We start from the raw sequence: 19390 nt of genomic DNA, 5'->3' as shown, positions 1-19390 counted from the left end.
CTGGAGTTCTAGGCCCCCACACTCTTGGGCTAATTTTAGGACACTTGTATCGCAGAACTGCATTTTATGTAGATAGCTCAGTGGGTTACTGTTTCTGTCACAGAGAACCTTATGTCCTAGAAGTTCATGTTCATGAGTTACAATCCTAATATAGAACAGTGGCTTATGAACTGTCATCAAAGAGCTGCAAGTAAACTGCATGGTATAGGGTAGGATGCTATGTTTTTTTTTTAATCCCCTGCGTTTCCATATCTATTCCTAATGTTGCTAACAAGGGTTCGTTTGGGTGGATATACATTCTTATAACTAAAATCAACCCCTACCAGCACTTTAAAACAAATGAAATGCATGTGGGAGAGGGGTGATGGAGAGATGATGGGCACTGTTGGGGGGGGGGAGTGAGGAATCCAAGGAGAAGGAGGTCATGGGGAAAGGGGGCACCAAAAAAAGATTGGCCCACCCGTTGCCACCAGCGCTAAAGCCGACCCTGGGCATCAGCTTGCGTGAGATCAGGTCCGTGCAGTTATATATGAAGAATATACACATTCAAGTCTGTCAACTTTGAGAGGTGTGAATAAAGCAGCAGGATTAGCAACTGCCAATCAGAAATGCTAAAGCCAAACTAGAGATGTGTAGCTCTGAGTCACGCTAGTCCTGACGCCTGGACTTGGGGGAAGCCGGGGCAGACACGAGAAAGAAATGCAGGAGAAAAAGGGGCTGCAGGGGAGAGAAAGAAAGGGCTGCACGAGTCAGGGAGTAATGTAAAAGATGGGCGAAGACAACAGACTGGAGTCACAGGGATTAGGGGAAAATGCGGGAATTATACAGGAATGTGCGAAGCATGAAGGAATGGAAGAAAGGTTCGGATTGCAGGAGGGGGCATGGAATGGATGAGAGAAAGCCAGATATTGAAGGAAAGCAGAAATACATATTAAAAAAACGTGGGGAATCAGGCAAGAACTGCAGCATAGAGTTGAAAGTTGAAAAGCGATGGAGTTGCTGAAAAGTCGGAGAAAAGCCCGGGAGAAGATATAAAGGAAAGGGGGAAGTAACGCGAAGGAGGGGAGTACATGAGATGAAAAGGTGACAATAGAAAAGAGCACCGAATAGCGAATGGAATGTCAGAGAAGGGGAACGTTTAGTGAGGTAGATTGAATACCGGAGAGTGTGCAAAGTTTATAACACAGTTGAAGAAAAGCCTACCTGAAGAAAAGCTTTTAACTACTTGCCATGGAAACATCAGCACCAATGGCGGCTTCCTGGCTGAAGGTGGGGGTAGGCAAGGCCTGGCCTGCAGCTTCAGTGACAGGCTCGAGTCAGCTGCAGAAGACCGGGCACGCTTAGTCAGGGGCTGGAAATAATTAAAAAGGCCGCACGGTCCCTCTCACCCGCATCACGCGCACTTTCAATTGTGCAAAGTGGTATGCGTATGAGTATGACCAGCTCCACCCTAAGGGTGAAGAGTACGCAAACGCGGCAGTGCATCATTTAATTTATGTTGAGGCCACGTGTGCAACTAAGGCGAGCGTAACGGTAGTTAAGTAACTCACATCCCAGACAGTGTGTGTGATGCTAAGTGGTTGCAGCCTGCGTGGCCGCGGATGAGGCCCCTGGAGCGTGGGGCCCCCCCTGCACCGTGTGGGCTGCGGGGGCCTGTGTTACGCCCCTGGTTTTAGGATAAACACTTGATATAAAGTTACGTATCATTCAGTTATATAGAGGTATCTGTTTTCAAGTGTGTATTTCTTGCGGTGTATAGTGACGGCTCAATCCCTCCGTCACAATTGGAACCCATACTATAGTGACGTCAGGAGGGTGGGGAGTGTGGCACCTTGAGCTGACCTGCATGTACTGTTAAAAAATGTAACTGAGTTCTCAGCAGTAATTCACCCTTTCTGCTCTGACCTTTCTTTTTTTTCACCTTCATAGATGAATCCTGTCGTCGATGATAAGGAGCTTTCACCTTCAGAAACGCCAGCAAAGCCTCACCCATTGCCCGGTCCACCACAGACGACCCTTCCCGCTCACCCACTGTGACTTCCAGGATGTCAAGAACCTTCACCTGTCCAGTGACGGCGCCACACTGATGAGGGGGCGCCGGGGAGCCCTTTGACACTGCCAAAAAGAACAAGCTTCTATCTCAAGCCAGCATCCAAGGAAGTCAACTGACTTCAACCAAAGGTCCAAGACCAAAGCCGGTGCGGACTGGGACCAGTAACGTGAACACGCCTTGGTGTGCGCGCGCTCAACGTGGGATACGACAGTCATCTCGCTTACTGTTTGATGCTGCATGCATCAGCTCACACAGTCTGTTTGCAAGGGTTTCCAATGACGGTGTGAGGCGTACACCGGTCATCGGTGAATGCAAGCCTGCTGATCACTTCCACTGGATCCTGGAGCATGGGGACGCGGACGGGACGTTGAGCAGAGTCAGTGTAATGATTGTCAGACACTTCCTTCCTGCTTCTTCCTCCTTCCCATTCAGTGGATTCTGAAACCCCCTACCACAGAACTTTACCCTCGATGTAAAAGGGGATTCCAGGAACAGCGTCGTCCAGTTGACGGATCTTTCTATACAGCATCAAAGTTGCTCTGTTGAATGTCAGTGTCTTGATACTGTGACAGTTTTAGGAAGTTTACCCAAGCATCTGATGCCAGAAGTTCAATGTTTGGTGATGATGGGTTGGTGTTTTTTATGTTCTTTTATGGTCACCAGCCCTAGTCTGTTTGCCTTCTTTCCGCTGTCTGCTGGACTGGTTTGAAAATATTGTGTCTAGAAGTACTCCGTCATCGTCTGACATCCTTTCGTTGTGTGCTTGTCCGAAGTGTTTGAAGATACTGTGTCGTGATGCTCCTCCACTGTCTGTCTGACAAATGTCTGACATCGTCCATTGTCTGACCTCTGTTTGTCCAACGTCTGACATAATTTCATCGCATGTCTAAAGTGTTTAAAGATGTTTTGCCCATTGTTAGATGTCTGTCTTTCCAACATGTGACTGCATCTATTGTCTGACATCTGTCTGTCCAACGTCTGGCATCCTTTCCTCGCTTATCTGAAGTGTTTGAAGATGTATTACTCCATTCTCTGACGTCTGTCTGTCCAACTTCTGACAATGCCCATTTCTTGATGTCTGTCTGTCCAGCATCTGACATCGGTAATTGTCTGACGTGTGTCTGTCCAGCGTCTGGCAGCATCCATTGAATGATGTGTGTCTGTCCAGCATCTGTCATCCTTTAGACAGACAGACAGTGGAAGGACATTAACATTGAAACAACCGTTCGATACAATGAAATTGGCTCAAAATGTAACAACCTTTACCAGAAATAGTAACATTTTGATCAACAGTGGAATAGCCTCAACTCACAATGGGATTGTATCGAAAGGTTACGCCAGACAATGCATCTACGTCATCGGGCAAGGGAACAAAAGAGTTACGCTGTAAGACAGTAGACTCGATTCAGCGGACTGCTTCACCAACAATCGAGACAATGGATCAACGACAATGAACAATGTAACACAAAGAAACCAAACCTCTCCTCAGACCGTTAAGGATGTACGCGGACAGAGGCCTCTTCTCTCTGGTCCAACCTACTGTTGAAAGATGGTAAAGAGTATCTTTCGGATGGGAGCTTGACACCCAGCAAACAACGGGTTCTGGATCACCCAGGCACTTGACACGTCAGCTGCCCAAGAGAGATCAACTGAGATCAAAATCCACTGGAGCCGCCCCCAGAGGCACTGAGCTGCTGTTTGGAAAGGAGAGCTCTCCGAACCCTCTCTGGACACCTTCTCTCCGGGCCACGTTCTAGGTTCATGGGAGTATCTCAGGACCTTTCCCTCTCTCATATGGACAGCACTCTTAGGACCTTTCCAATCACCATCTTCAGTGTTTAGACTGAGGCGTGTGAATCAATCAGTGTCAGAAGAATTGATGGGCCGCATTGTACAAAAGTTTGGGCCATGCAAGGGGGAAACTTTGTGCTCATGAAGGGAGGATGGCAAGGAGAGAGACATCGATTGAGAGGTCCACATAGCTTGAAATGGGCAGTGCGAGCAGACGGCCAACCTGCCTGCAGGCTTTAGTGTATCGGGGGGCTGTATAGATTGTATGGCTGGTGTCAGTATACGGTGTAAGTGGCTGCCAATGAAGGGTGCAGTTGGGTCTGTCGCCGCCACTGATGGGGAACACTGGTATCCCACTCTGTACCATGGTGATTCACTCTCTCTGGTGTCAAGAAGGGGGTTCTGCACCTCCGCAGTTTCTTTCACTAGCCCTAGGGTGGCAGTAGAACCTTTACAGGCAGGGAAGTGGAGCACGGGTGGGACAAAAGTAATTTCTAACTAGGACATGAGCAGGTGGAGCCCTTAACGCTAGTCACTCCAGCAGCGGGATCTCCAAGCCAGTATAATTTAAGATTTGCCAATCACGACATCCCCACCTCACACTCTTTGGGGCTAGTGAACCCCATAGCTGCACCGCAATATCCTCCCACTCTTCCCCCATGCCTGCATCTCCCCCACACCTCTCTGTAAGTAATGACAGATTCACAGGTGACTGTGAATGTTCAGCATTGGAAGACCCCTCCTCCTAGAGTGAAAGGACCTCAGACCCATTCTCTCGACCCACCACTCAGACCTTATTGCAGGTCACCACAGACCCCTTCCACTCCACCAGTAGTGTCACCTGAGACTCTGCAGCCCTGAAAGACACGACAACTGCGCGTCTACCGCCCGGCCCCAGCCTAATGTATGAAGATAACTAATGCACACCTCCTCCTCCCACCCCCACCCCGTCTATCGTCTGGAGACACCATAGTGCTGATAGACACCACGCATGCACTCCATCCCACCCCCCACCCCAGTCTATCTTCTGGAAAGCATGACTCTTTTAATCGTCTCTTGCCCCTACCCAAACTCTTCATGGTATTGTTGGAAGACAGCAGGTCTTCGCGGCCTCTCGCGCCAGTATCGAGGTGCTCAGGAACAAGCTTTCCCTCCGTACCACTGCCCAGTGTTGAGGGAATCACACACATCCTGCTTCCAGCCAGTGTGTGGAGGCCTCCTGTCTTCCTCTCCTAATGCTGCCTCCACACCCCTCCAGTGGAGGCTTCCACCACAAAGAGGAACAGCACAGAAACAAGAGAGGTAGGGTCTGCCCTCTGCTGCTGGATGTATGTCAGTACAAACCGATCTTTTAGATCGCGGTACATGACAACGCTGCCATTACAACGCAAGTCGTTACAACGACTTGCGTTAGAGGGCGCGGATTGTGGAATATTATAATTTTATATTCCAACACCAGTCCACGTAACAGTAGGGAAGGTGTTGGAATATAAAATTACAATATTCCTTATACAACAGCGCCATCCAGCGCAAGTAGTAGTAACGACTTGCGTTGTAATGGCATTGTTGTAAAGGCAACGCGGTGTAAACACCGTGTTGTAAACGATGTTCCCCTTGCTGCTTCTCAAACTAGCCAGGACCCCAGCTGTGGGAAACCCTGGTGTTTGGGGGTCTATGGTTGCTCCTCCACCCTCAGTCAGGCCTTGAAGGTGTAATTGTCCAGACATGACAGAAGCTGCCAAACCTCAGGCTCTAAATTTCAAAATATAAGCCAAATTCTCTGGATTGTGCTGCATTTTCACTGGATAATCAACAGTCAGTAGCTGACACGTCTAATTCATGAGCAAGGACCAGAGACAACAGGAGGGGTTCGCTGTCGCCCACACAGAGCGGAGAGAAGAAAGCCATTTTTTATTTTATTTTTAACTTTTGGATGCACTGTGTCTGTGGTTGGCTCCGCGTGAGTGTGTGAGCGAAGTCCATGTGAGTGGGAGCCAACAAGCATTGCCACTGAGCCCTGGTCAGTTTTTTATACCCCTTTACCAGGCAGTACTTTCAGGGTCATTGACCCCAGCAGACACTCCTTGGGGATTTTTCATTCTTTTTAAAAAAAAACAAATGTGGATTTTTTGTACATTAAAATGTTTCTTTCTCGCGCATATGATGTTGAGACTGCCACTTAAGCACAGCTTTCTTATTTTTACAATTTAAAATAAAGCCATTTGAACAATCTCATAACAAGTGTTTACTGGCAGTGAGTGAGCACAGCGTGGGCCCCTGGGGGCTCTTTATGTGGCTGTCGAAGGAGGAGAAAATGTCAAAGGAACATCAGAAAAGTGGTGCGGCTCGCTGAGGGCCTTGGATTGTAATTGTACTGTATTTGCATTTATATAGCGCCTACCAGGCACTGAAGCACTTTACGCCAGCATTACACCGGTCAGTGGTTAGGCTGTATTTTTGGCAGGGCCACTGGAATTATGGGGCAGGAGAGGGCCACATTATGCGGCAGGGTTGAGTAAATTATGCAGCAAGAAAAGACAAATTATGCGACCAAATGCAGCACATTTTGACATAGTATTACTTCATTATTTTATCATTTTTAAACTTTTTTTTTTTTTCTTTTTTTTTTAAGCATCTCATTAGTACCAGTTTAGCACCCAAATATAGCAGTAAGCAACAGAAACCTGACCAGTCAAGTTTTGAAAAGGGCCTTCCACCCCGCTGCAACAGGTATCGCTGCATTTAAATATTTTTTGATCCATTTGAGCTAGAAAACGATAAATATTTTTTTTGGGGGGGGGGGTAAAATCTAAAGATTATGCGGCAGACGATGGATTATGTGGCAAAGCCGGCACATGTATAATTATGCAAAAATCACAGCAGCCATAAAATCGCATCATTCGGGTGGCTTAGTTATTGGTTATGGGGATTGGCCTTGTCCGCTCAATCCAACATTCCATGCACTCACTCAGGCTTCTTTGTGGGAGATTAAAGTAAGAGTTTTGTGGGATCGTTAGTGGGAAGACGGGGGATATGCGAGTTCATGCAGATGTTTGCTGGGGCGAAAGATGAGCTGGAGGAGGTTAGATCCTATCGGGTGCAGGGGTATCCTCTTCCAAAAAGGAGGGTTTGTGACCTTTGGTATGAGCTGTGAACAATTTGAAGAAATACATTAGTAGATTAGAGCAAACTTGCATGTGACTTAGAGAAGGTTGTACTCAGAGAGGAGATATGCAGAGGATGGAAAGGAACGAGGGAGACTTTGAGAAGGAAAAAGGAGAGGTGACCTTCAGAAGTTTTGAGTAAACATCAACTGTTCATGTCAGATTTCAGTATTATAGAGGACTTTTTTTTGAGACAGCATGCAATTTAAGAATGGAAGACTGTAGAAAGAAACAAGAATTTTTGCATGCGGATATAGTGCTACATGAGGTACTTTGATAGGCGCTAGAGTACGGCAAACAATCTGTCCACGGCTAGGTCACCACTAGACCACGCGTCAGCAAGGAGAGCTGATCAGCCGAGGGGCTGGAGGTGTAAAGCAATGGTTGGACGCAAACACAGAAAAGAGATTCTGCAAATACTGGAGCAGACGTCTCCGGATGTCCCGCCCCAAGTTTGGCTCCCAGAATTCATTGTAAATCTCAACAGGAGCCTCTTGTTTGACATGACACAAGATAAATGATGGTGAGGACAGGCTCACCAGAGGGTGGAAGTGCACCGCCTGCCCTCCTGTGGATGGAGATGCAAACACTGAGGTGAGGAGGCTCCCTTTAAAGTTCAGTGAAGCCTTTGTTCATCAAGGGGCTTCTGATGAGACTTCCTGAAGCCCCGCTCTCTGGAGTCAAGGTATCCGGGCTGAAGACGGCTGATTAGCCAGAAACCGGTTCTAGGAAGCTTGATTCCGGTCCAGGGAAGGCATGGCTCGGCAGTTCGGGCTGGACTGTTCCCATGAGGCACAGGGTCAGACTGATTTGCATATAGCCATGTCTGAACTGGGGTGGCGGAGTGGGCTAAAGAACGGTGATGGATTAAACCCAGATCTGTGACTGGGGTGAATGTTTTGCCATTGTGCAACATTCCGTCCATCATCTTGTGTGTTTTGCTCTGTGGTAGATGGCAGAGGTGAGGGGCTACTGGTGGTAATAAGAAGACCGTGATGGAGAGACTGACGTAGATGGATAAACAACCATAGGTATAACTACTGTAATATGAGGAACAAAACCCTGTTTTATTATCAATGAATGTTAGAGATAAGAGACTAACTTGTCTCATTCATTATCCGCAGCCGCTAGGGTCTAAAACGTGCTCCAAGTGGACTACAGGAGAATGTATGGAGAGAGAGACAGAGAGAAAGAGATTAGACAGACCAGACAAATGAGATAGATGGACAGACAGATAGATCAGAGAAACAGACAGATCGATTAGAGAGACAGACCGATATTAGATGGACAGACAAAGAGTGTACACCTATAGATCAGGCAGAGAGAGCAGATGGACAGACAGTTCAGAGAGACCGACATAGATTAGTCGGACAGACAAAGAGATTAGACAGATCCGACAGAGAGAAGAGACGGATAGATAGATGGACCGAAAGGTGGAGGGATGCAGGTAGACATTATGGAGAGTGCTGTCTATAATGTACAGAACTGCACCTGTCATTTCTAGGCTGAGGTATGGAGTCAGAGACACAGACAGGCTGGAGTATTCCTCTATCTGCAGTACCAGTTACTGAAGTGCCACGACACGACAGAGGCCCCTTGCTGTGAAGCGGCGGCTCCTGCATCTATTGGTGAACCTGTACTCCTCAGGGAACAGGCTTTCCTGCAAGTTCGTTTCTGAGAGTTAGTCCTCTGGTGGCTGCAGCGCTTTAAATGCTGCTTTAATTTCAGAGTGCGAGTGTCTGCACTTCTGCAGTATATTCAATGGGAGAGCGCCTGCACTTCACGTCACTCCTGCAATGTATTTGATAGGAGAGAACCTGCACGTCTCAGGAGCAAACGTGCCCTCTAAATAGTGAGTCCCTGCACTTCTATATTTCCATTTAAAGCACTGGGTGGGAGAGCACAATCTCCCTGCTTCAGAGAGGGGCTATTAATCAACACCTCACCCCCCCACCCCAAGGGTCTCAAGGAGAACAGGGGATGGGTCCAAAAAAGACCCACAGGATGAGAAACCAGAGAAGAATGGCAGAAAGTCAGGTGGAGCACAGCCATTGAAAACAAATTTGAGAGAAAGGAAAAATTGTAGATGAAGCGCAAAGGAACACCAGGAGGGACCAACCGGAAAACAGAGTCCAATAGAGAAGAGAGGAGACCAGAGATGAGAACAAAAGGAGAAATGGAAAGAGATGAGGCACAACAATAAAGAACATTCATAAACAATATAAGAAAAGATCGTACCCATTCAATCAATCAAACAATCACTGCATTTGTAGAGCGCGCTACTCACCTGTGAGGGTATCAAGGCGCTGAAGGGGGGGTGCAGGGGGGGTGCCGCTACTGCTCGAATAGCCAGGTCTTGAGGTGTCTCCTGAAGGTGAGATGGTCCTAGGTCAGTCGTAGGTGTGTGGGGAGGGATCTTCCTCTGGTGGTGGCTCTGCGAATCCGTGGGACGGTGGTGAGGGCGAGGCTGGTGGAGCGGAGCTGGCAGGTGGGGGTGTGGAATGAGAGGCGGTTGTTGAGGTATTCGGGGCCCATGTTGTGGAGTGCTTTGTGTGCGTGGGTGAGCAGCCTGAACGTGATCCTCTTGCTGACGGCAAGTCAGTGCAGGTTTCTCAGGTGGGCGGATATGTGGCTGTGGCGAGGGATGTCGAGGATGAGTCGTGCAGAGGCGTTCTGTATGCACTAAAGCCGTTTCTGGAGTTTGGCTGTGGTTCCTGCGTAGAGGGCGTTCCCGTAGTCCAGTCGGCTTGTGACGAGGACCTGGGTACCCGTCTTTCTGGTTTCAGTGGGAATCCATCGGAAGATCTTACGGAGCATGCGCAAGGTGTTGAAGCATGAGGACGAGACTTCGTTGACTTGCATGGTCATCGTGAGGGAGGAGGCCAGGATGAATCCCAGGTTGCGAGCATGGTCCGTGGGTGTCGGTGCGGTGCCCGGCGTCGTTGGCCACCATGAGTTGTCCCAGGAGGATGGGGATTGTCCAAGGATGAGGACCTCCGTCTTGTCCGAGTTGAGCTTCAGACGGCTGTGCTTCAACCATTCTGCGACATCTTTCATTCCGTCCTGGAAGTTGGTTTTGGCGGTGGCTGGGTCCTTGGTGAGGGAGAGTATCAGTTGTGTGTCGTCGGCGTAGGAGATGATGTTGATGTTGTGTTTGCGTGCGATGGTGACAAGGGGGCTCATGTAGATATTGAAGAGGGTCGGGCTGAGTGAGAAGCCCTGGGGTACGCCGCAGATGATCTTGGTGGCCTCGGAGCGGAAAGGAGGAAGGCGGACTCTCTGAGTTCTGTCGGAGAGGAACGATGTAATCCAGTCCAGGGCCTTTCCTTGGATCCCGGAGTTGTAGAGGCGGGTTATTAGGGTGGATGAGGGCGGCTGTCTCTCCGTTGTCCATCAAGGTCCTGATGTCATCGGTAGCAGCGATGAGGGTGGTCTCGGTGCTGTGGTTGGCTCGGAATCCGGACTGGGATGGGTTGAGCGAGTTGTTAGCTTCGAGGAATGTGGTCAGCTGTTTATTGACGGTCTTCTCGATGACTTTAGCCGGGAAAGGAAGAAGAGAGATGGGGCAAAAATTCTTGAGGTCTTTGGGGTCCACTGTCGGTTTCTTCAGGAGGGCGTTGATTTTTGCGTGTTTCCAGCTTCCAGGGAAGGTGGCCAACGTGAAGGAGCTGTTAATGATGTTCCGGAGGTGGGGTGCAATGATGGTGTCGGCTTTGTTGAAGATATGATGAGGGTGTGGGTCGGAGGGGGAGCCGGAGAGGATGGTGTTCATAATGCGGGTGGTGTCTTTAGTGTTGATGGGCGTCCATGCGCTGAGGCTGGTGGTGGGGGTCGTTGGTTGGTGGCTGGAGGCGGAGTCTGGGGTCCGAAGCTCTCGTGTATGTCTGCGATCTTGCGGTGGAAGAATGCGGCGAGGGAATCGCAGAGGTCTTGCGAAGGTGTGATGTCGTTGTTGCTGGCGCTGGGGTTGGGGAGCTCTTTGACGATGCTGAAGAGTTCTTTGCTGTTGTGGGAGTTGTTGTCAAGTCGCTCTTTGAACGATGTCCTTTTGGTGGTGCGGATCATCTGGTGGTATTCCCGGGTGGCGCTCTTGACGGCTGTTATGTTTTCTGAAGTCCGTTCGTGGCGCCAAGCTTTTTCGAGGGTTCGGCAAGATTTCTTAGCGATTTTGAGGGCGTCTGTGAACCATGAGGTTTTTCTGTTGCTAGTCTTGCCTGGGGGTTTCTTCAGTGGAGCGAGGTCGTCGGCGCAGTTGGTGATCCACTGTGCGAGATTGTCTGCTGTGTCGTTGGTGTCAGAGGTGTCGGCAGGTGGGTTCTTGCTCAGCGATGTGGTCAGCTGGTCTATGGGGACTTTGCTCCAGCATCTGCGGGGGGTCTGTTGCGTGAGGTGGTGGGATGTGGTCTTCTTGAAGGTGAAATGGATGCAGCTGTGGTTGGTCCAGTGTAGTCCGGTGGAGTGGCTGAAGGCAACGTGGCTGCTGGCAGAGAAGATGGGGTCGAGCGTGTGGCCGGCGAAGTGGGTGGAGGCAGCGGCGGGAAGTGGGGAGCGGGGGTGGGGGGCACAGGGGGCGCAGAACGGGTGGCAAAACAGAGGGCCAACAGTAGAACAAACAACAATCAGCAGTAAAATAAAATAAAATAAAGGAGCAAACAGCAGAGACCGGTACTGGGGCGCACCAGCGGCGAACCCTTGGCAGCAGCAGCAGGGGCAGACATGGCAGTTACAGGCAACCAGGGGGAGCCGTGCGGCGTGGGGAGTGACCAGAGGTCAGGTCACACTCACTGCCGCGCGGCACCCTCCATAAGAGGCCAAGTGGGAGGGAGGAGCAGCTGGGAGGCGGGAGCGGGGTGGCCAATGGGCGATCCGGCGCGGGGCACAGAAGGCAAAGGGGGCGGGGCCGCAGGGGAGCAGCGGCGGGAAGTGGGGAGACCAGAATTGGAGTATAGTTACTATTTATCCCGCAAACTAATTTTTGCGGATGAGGTAATGAATAGTATGTAAACTATACTGATGCATCTAGATTCAACTTTTCTTTGCATCAATTCAATAAGCCACACATATAAACCTGTATGATAAATTCCACTTCATTTATTATAAAACAATTCAATTGTTCATATAATGGTATCAGGTTGCGCTCAAGAGGATAGGCAAAAATTTACAGATTGACATGTAATTTGTTTATGGACAGGTTTTCTGGAAACTGATCTTCATTATCAGTAATTGAAATATTGAACTGTCCTTCTTCAATTCTTGAATCACCTTCTTATTTTCCCACAACACTACTTTATCTTTTTCACCTATCCTCTTGAGCGCAACCTGATGGGCAGCTTTGAAAAAGGAAACGTGTTGCCAAATGAAAATCCAATGACCAGAATAGATCACCTGCTTTCTTCACTTGTAAGTGGTTAAAGCGCTTTGTACAGCTCATAAAACTTTACACGGTAAAGGCCCTTCCATTCTTGCAAATATGGCCCGTCCCTATAAACCCTCTCGTCTGTTGCGCTCTGAGCAAAAACATCTTTTGCAGTCAGCAAGAGTAAGAAGAGCCCGGTCGGGGGGCAGGCGTTTTTCTGTGCAGGTAGCCTCCCTTTGGAATTCTCTGCCCCTTAAGATCCGCTCAGAACCCCAGATCCTATCATTTAGGAAGTTGCTTAAGACTCATCTGTTTCCTCGGTAGTGTTAGCTGAGTCTTCTCCTTTTTTGTGGTCTGTTGCGCCGGGATGCCCCTGGGTAAGCCGAGCGCATTATAAGTTTCATAATAATAATAATAAAACGTGCATTAAATCTGTATATTGAAGGAACAGGATGATATTTCCTCTAGGTTTAGGATTAGAATGAGCACTGGAGGATCGGGACCAAGACGGGCAGCTGTCTGAATGTTGAGAGGGGAACTGCTGATAAGACTCACTCTCTTTGGTAAGTTTGTAGAAAGGTAATCATGTCTCCCTCTTCCACTCCCTCTAGTATGCCTTAAAGACAAAGATTGCTACACCTGTTCCGATTCTCCAAATCTCCTGTTTGTCTTTTGAGTTTAGCTATTTCCTTGACCATTGTATGCACTTGCGAAGTTGCGTCCTGAGACTCTGCAGTGTGGAGTTCAATATCAGGAACCCTATACTCAAGATACCATTATCTTCAAGACGTTGAAAAGCAGTAGTGGTTTCCATCATGAAAGGTTTCAGTATTTTCAATTCGTACATTAATTCCTCCATGGTAATTGGAAGGGGAGATTTCATGGGAGAAGCGGGGTTTTTTAAGCCTTTTCTTGCCACCACCAGGGATCTCCTTACATGAAACAAGGGGTGCACTAGTAAGAAATCTATTCTTGGAAGAAAAATGTCCCCCCTCTACTATTTGGATAATTAGGCATAAGAAAGGAAACTGCGACCAGAACAAGCCAAGAAAAAGAAACAACTGGTAGTGAAAGAGCTGGGCAACCAAAATTCCAAATAACAGTCCAACGACCTGTAGAAAATATCACAAAGCTGAACAATAAATGAAAGCCGCAGCAGAGAAAATATAAACTGAAGAAATACGTGTAAAAATCCTCAGAATGTTAAAATTAATCATGAGGTAGAGAAGTTAGTCATTTTGAGCAGGCAACATCCAGACAACCACATATGGCAGGAGCGCCCGCTCAGAAAACAAGCATGCGCTCCAATTCCAGTCAGCACAGTAAATGGCGGGAATATACCGACAGCAGCCTGCTGCGGGTTAGCGCTTGAAGACAAGCAGCATCACGTTGGTTGCCCATATCAACAAAATAAACTCACCGGTGTGTTCCCCTCTCTTTCAGCCACCCTCCGGCAACCATGGAATGTAGCTAAATGCGTCAACGGTCGGCCAATAGGGAGAAAAATGCAGGCTGGGATGCAGGAGCTCAGTTAGCCGGCAGCCATCTTGAAAGCGCCCTAGCCACATCTCCCATTGTCACATCTTAATTCCCATCTTGGAGGGAGGGAGTCGTGAGGTAGCGGTCCAGTCGGCAGACCCTCCCACCTCCCTACAGTACAAAATGTTGCCTATATCCCGGCCGCGCAGCGGGCGCGCCGGCGGCGCGCCAAAGGCAAGCCCGTCTGCGCCCGTCCGCTACCGGCCGGGACCCAATGAGGTACTGGGTTTTTAAGAACCGGTACAGAACCAGTAACCCAGCGGTGCCAGGGGATCAACACACCAGAGACCTCGGGTTCTCCTGAGTCAGACCCACAGAAACTTCAGAGTCTTCCAGGTGAAGTCAAAGATTCGTTTATTGGCTGCAACCAAGGTGACAGGGTCCTAGAAGTACAATACCAGTATATTCAGGAGACTGCACACTTTCACAAAGTTAGGCTTCTCTTCTTATACACAATTTTCACCCTTTGGCGAAACATTCCTTGGGTGCGTGGTATTTCATTTATGGTTACTGATTACAAAAGGAAAGCAGAGTCATGATGACATGTACATATTTCACGTCGTGCTGCCCATAACAAATCATCCGGCAAGGCCCAACATTTCATCAGATATCGCTGGACCCCTAATAAAAATGGTCACCTCCCCACCATAAAATAAGTGAGGAAAAGGAGTGGAGAAAGATGTGAGCGAGATATGGCAGGTGTGCGTGCTGAAATGGCTTTATGGCCGGTTGGGCCTAGATACTATCTTGCTCGGCCACTGGGAGGGAACTGACCTAACGAGCTCGGCCTGGGGCAATGGTTCTAACTTGTACTGGGGTCAGGAAGAAGTCGATTAAGGAGTACGTGTCCTTGTGGAATCAAATTCGACTGGATTAAGGCCTATGTAGAGGGCAACATGCAACTAAGGGTTCAGAAGGTAAATGACGGTTTCGAGGTGAAATCGTCACTCGAATATGCCGAAAATACATGTACTTGATGTACTCGTCATTATCGGTCTTTTGATACCAAATTCGTCCTGTTTCGACGAAGTTTTTATTCTCGAGTCCGGTACTATTACGGACCCATATTTTTTCAGAACCACAGACCCTCCTTTTGCCCTTACATAGGCAATTAATCTATCCTCATGTTAATCTGAGTCCAGATCTATATTCCTAAAGTCATTGAGATGTTGCTGCAACATCATTCTAGTGCTGAGTTCGTGTCTTGACACAGGCTTCCTTACACATGATGTAGCACAGAGGCCACATATTGCAGGAGCACACTGTATACATAGACAGAACAGGAAAAGAATGGCTAAGACCATCCCAATGACCATCAGAATTTTCCATCCCCAGGCAGATATCAGTCCCCAGAACCATCCCATTAATGACCAATCTCCTTTATCCACATGAATAGATTCGGAAATCTTATGTAGTTTGGAGATGGCCCCGTACACTGTTGGAGCATTATCTGGAATAAAAATGCAACAACTGGACTGGATCAATTTGCATACTCCACCCCGGTCCGCAAGTATTACATCCAAAGCGACCCGGTTCTGAAGGGTCATCAGTCGATCCGACTGGAGCTCAGCAGTCAGGTTACTAAGGGCACCGGCAGTTTCAATCACGGTGGATTCAACTACCCTTGTCAATTGCCTTATGTTTCTGCTGTTAACCATGGCACCCCAGAACGGCAGAATACCCATTGCAAAGTCACCAAATTCTTGACCCGCAGTGTCTTCTTTACTCAAAACACCTCTAACTACCCTTGTCCGATGGTAATCCGCCGCTGCTGTGTAGGTGGGAGGTAACAGGAATGAAACAAAACATGAGCCCGAGAAGTCAGGGGGCAACCATGTATAGGCTCTATCGTGGCAGATGAAATAAGTACCCTTTGCGGCTGAAAAGGCAGGGGAAGTCTGAGATCCAAAAACGTACGTTTCTGTACAGACACTCTTCCCTAGCTGAGCTCTGGGATTCCTACCAATACCTTGCAGACACAGGTGACCTTGATGAGGTACGATCCAGATAGGGGATGATCTCTTGGCTTGCTGTTTCTCACTTAATGTAGTGCCATATCCGGTCACATTCCAACCTACATATGCAAGTATCTCATCATCCGGGGTATCTTCGTAAGAAGTCACTACCTTGATCATGTCAACTATACCCTTCACTAGGGCGCTAGTCTTGAGGTTGTCTTTTACAGAACGTAGGGGTTGGATTTCTCGTGCATATATGAACATTGTCCTGTATGCCCATACTGACCCATTGCGACTAAATGGCAGGACCAAATAGGGGCTACCCCTATCCGTGGTGTGGGGCATGAGACCACACACCCAACAGTTGGTTGTGTTCATTACAAGTTGGTGTTGGTGTAATAGCTGAACGAAGGAGTTATTAATGAACTCTAATCTCCTATTTGATTCGTGGTCAGGCAAAGAGTGGAAAGAATGAGAGGAAACAGTAGGGGGAGGTATGGGCGATGCAGTAGGCGTGAATGTCACACGAAAAGAGAATAAAACATAGCTTATTAAAAACACCATTACGCTGAATAGCATAAAAATACACATTATTATAAAAATTTTCTTTCTCATTGTTTTCAAAAGTCTCTGCTTAAAGTTCATTTGTTTGGTAGTTCTCTCCACATCAGGAAACTCCATCCTCTCTAAGGTGCTGCCCGCGGCGGTAGGTTGTTTCTGCTAAAGGATGCTTCCGTCAGTCTAGGGTGGCTCCCTTCGACCAACTGGAACCAGCAACCTATTGTTGTCAGCTGCACCCAAAAGTCTTTAATCAACCGTGACCCTAGCAGCGGAACCCGGATGGCGGTTCGAAAAAAACAAAAATAAGCAAGTTACCTAGATGGGAGAATCTGCATTTTCAAAAATAGCATTTTGGAAGGAAAAACTTATTTTTTTATTAGTCCACAGGTTTTTCTCTCGGATCATAAAATAAATCACTTTTACTTTAGTCTGTTTTTCTTGGTCGCAAATTATAGCGTCTTTTCCCGGTTATTGTCTGGTCCAGGAATAGTAGTTCAGGTTCCACAGAGTTCAATTGTTCTGATGGCGGCGTAGTTTCTTGAAAAATGTTTCCACTTTCACAATCACGTTTAGCTTCTTTTACACGTTCATCCGTTGTGCGCTTTGAGTCAGTGCCTCCTGTCCGGACCCATTGGTCATGTGGCAGAGGGAAGGGTATTCTCTTACAGTGGATCCCGTGGACCCAATTGGCCTTCCCCTCTACTTTAACGGTCGACCTTGTAGACAGGAGGACGAGGTGTGGTCCGGTCCATCTGGGCTGGTCGTTTCTTGTCCTCTGGAAATTCTTGACCAATACCCAGGAGCCAGGGTCAATGGAGTGACCCGGTGTCTCGGAAACCGGAGGCAAGGTGTTGTGGACCTGTTGATATAAAACACGCAATTTAGCCGTCAATTCATACAGATAGTCGAGAAAAATGGGGTGTTGCAGCTCGCTAAACTTCGTGGGCCTAGGCACTCCCCATATGTTGGCTGGCCGACCAAAGATTATTTCATAGGGGCTGAGTTTCATTCGCGAATGCACAGTCATTCTGGTGGATAGGAGTGCTAAGGGTAGAGCGTCGGGCCATTTAAGACCCGTGCTCGCTTGGATTTTGGCCAATTTAAGTTTAAGCGTGCCATTGTAACATTCCACTAATCCAGCTGATTGGGGGTGATTTGCAGCGTGGAACTTCTGACTAATGCCTAGCCCTTCACACACTCGTTTCATCACACAACCCACAAATTCACTTCCGTTGTCCGACCAGACCATTCTAGGCATTCCGAATCTGGGGAAGAACTCTTTCACAAGGGCTTTCGCTGTGGACAAGGCAGTATTGTCCCTTAGGGGATAGGCTTCTACCCACCTTGAGAAGGCGCAAACAACCACCAGCACATATTTTAAGTTGTTGCACCTCTCCATGTGTATGAAATCTAGCTGCAAAACCTCGAACGGATACGTAGGAGGTGCGAAATGACCAGCTGGAGTTGGAGTTCCCCTACCAGGATTGTGCTTCAGACATACCATGCAATTCTTGACAACATTCTCTGCACACTTGGGAATCCCTGAATTCCTCCACACTGGGGTCAGCAACTCGCAAATCCCTTTCGCGCTGATATGGGCCATCCCATGAGCCATTGTAACCACTGCAGGCACATATGCATTGGGTAACAACCATCTTTGTTGCTCTGTCGATTCAATCCAACAACCATTTGCATCCATTCTCCCTGTACTTTCTCTCCACATGCTTAACTCTTTCTCCGTGGCCTCAGCTTGGATGGACTTCACACTTTCTATCGTGTCTTCACATATTCCAACATCACCAGTCCATCTTTCTGGGCTCGCAACATACATTCGGCTCATCACATTCTTTGCCGTTTCTTTAGCAGTTTCATCAGCAAATGCATTTCCACGACCAACATCATCAATCACTTTCTTGTGTGCACTACATTTCACGACCGCTACTTTCAGGGGCAACGTCAGTGATTCAAGAAGCTCATTCACCAACTGACCATGCTGAATCTTAGCTCCATGCGAAGTCAGGAACCCACGTTCTCTCCACAATCGTCCAAAACTGTGAGCCACTCCAAAAGCATACTGACTGTCGGTATAGACAGTCACTTTCATTCCTTTTGATAACACACATGCTCTCGTTAACGCCACGAGTTCGGCGGCTTGAGCTGAACCATGTGGTATTCGCGCAGTTTCAACGATTGTGTGCAGAGTTGTGACAGCATATGCTGTAGTCACGTTACCATTTGGGAGTTTAAAGCATGAACCATCCACCCATAATGTACCATCACATTCGGCGAGAGGAGTATCGAATAGATCAACTCTCCCTTTTGTCTCCTCCTCCGTTCTGAGGAAACAATCGTGCTGTTCTGAAGCATCCGATTCCTCAGCAATTGGTAACAATGTGGCTATGTTCAGAGTACTGCACCTTTTGATGTGCACATGGCTTGCTAGTAGCGTCAATTCATAACTGGACAGTCGAGCACTAGTTAAGTGCTGTGTCTTGGTCCTATTTAACAATGTGTCTACTGCATGCGGGACCATCACGATTAGTGTATTATCCATTACTAGACCAGCAGACTGTCGAATAGAAACAGCTGCTGCTGCTGTGGCCCTTAGACAACTTGGCAATGCTCGTGCTACCGGATCCAAAGTTGACGAAAAATAGGCGCATGGCCGTTGTCTATCTCCGTATAACTGAGTCAGCACAGACAATGCACAACCCTCCTTCTCGTGGACATATAATGTGAAAGGTTTACTGTAGTTGGGGTTACCTAACACAGGGGCCGAACATAATGCTGTGCGTAATTCGAGAAAACTTTTCTGACACTCATCAGACCAAGGAATGGGATTGGGTGTATTTGTACACGTTAGTGCCAATAAGGGTTTGGCTAATAACGAAAAATTTGGAATCCACTGTCTACAGTACGATGTAATGCCCAAGAAAGCGCGTACTTCTCTCTGCGTTCTTGGCACATT

At 48.1% G+C, this 19390-nt stretch overlaps 1 protein-coding gene across 1 annotated transcript in view; it reads left to right on the top strand.

The window, feature by feature from the left end:
• Positions 1-6076, top strand: part of PPP1R18 (protein phosphatase 1 regulatory subunit 18) — a 97295-nt gene extending 91219 nt beyond the window's left edge. Inside the window, exon 3 of the mRNA XM_078641710.1 lies at positions 1930-6076. Within this exon, the coding sequence (XP_078497836.1) occupies positions 1930-1949 (20 nt within the window). The 3' untranslated portion in view covers positions 1950-6076. The remainder of the gene's footprint in view (positions 1-1929) is intronic.
• Positions 6077-19390: the final 13314 nt, after the last annotated feature.

This window comes from Lissotriton helveticus, chromosome 5_1 (genome assembly GCF_964261635.1).
Source record: "Lissotriton helveticus chromosome 5_1, aLisHel1.1, whole genome shotgun sequence".
NCBI classification, from domain to species: Eukaryota; Metazoa; Chordata; class Amphibia; order Caudata; family Salamandridae; genus Lissotriton; species Lissotriton helveticus.
This window is presented reverse-complemented; position numbering and strand designations above follow the sequence as displayed.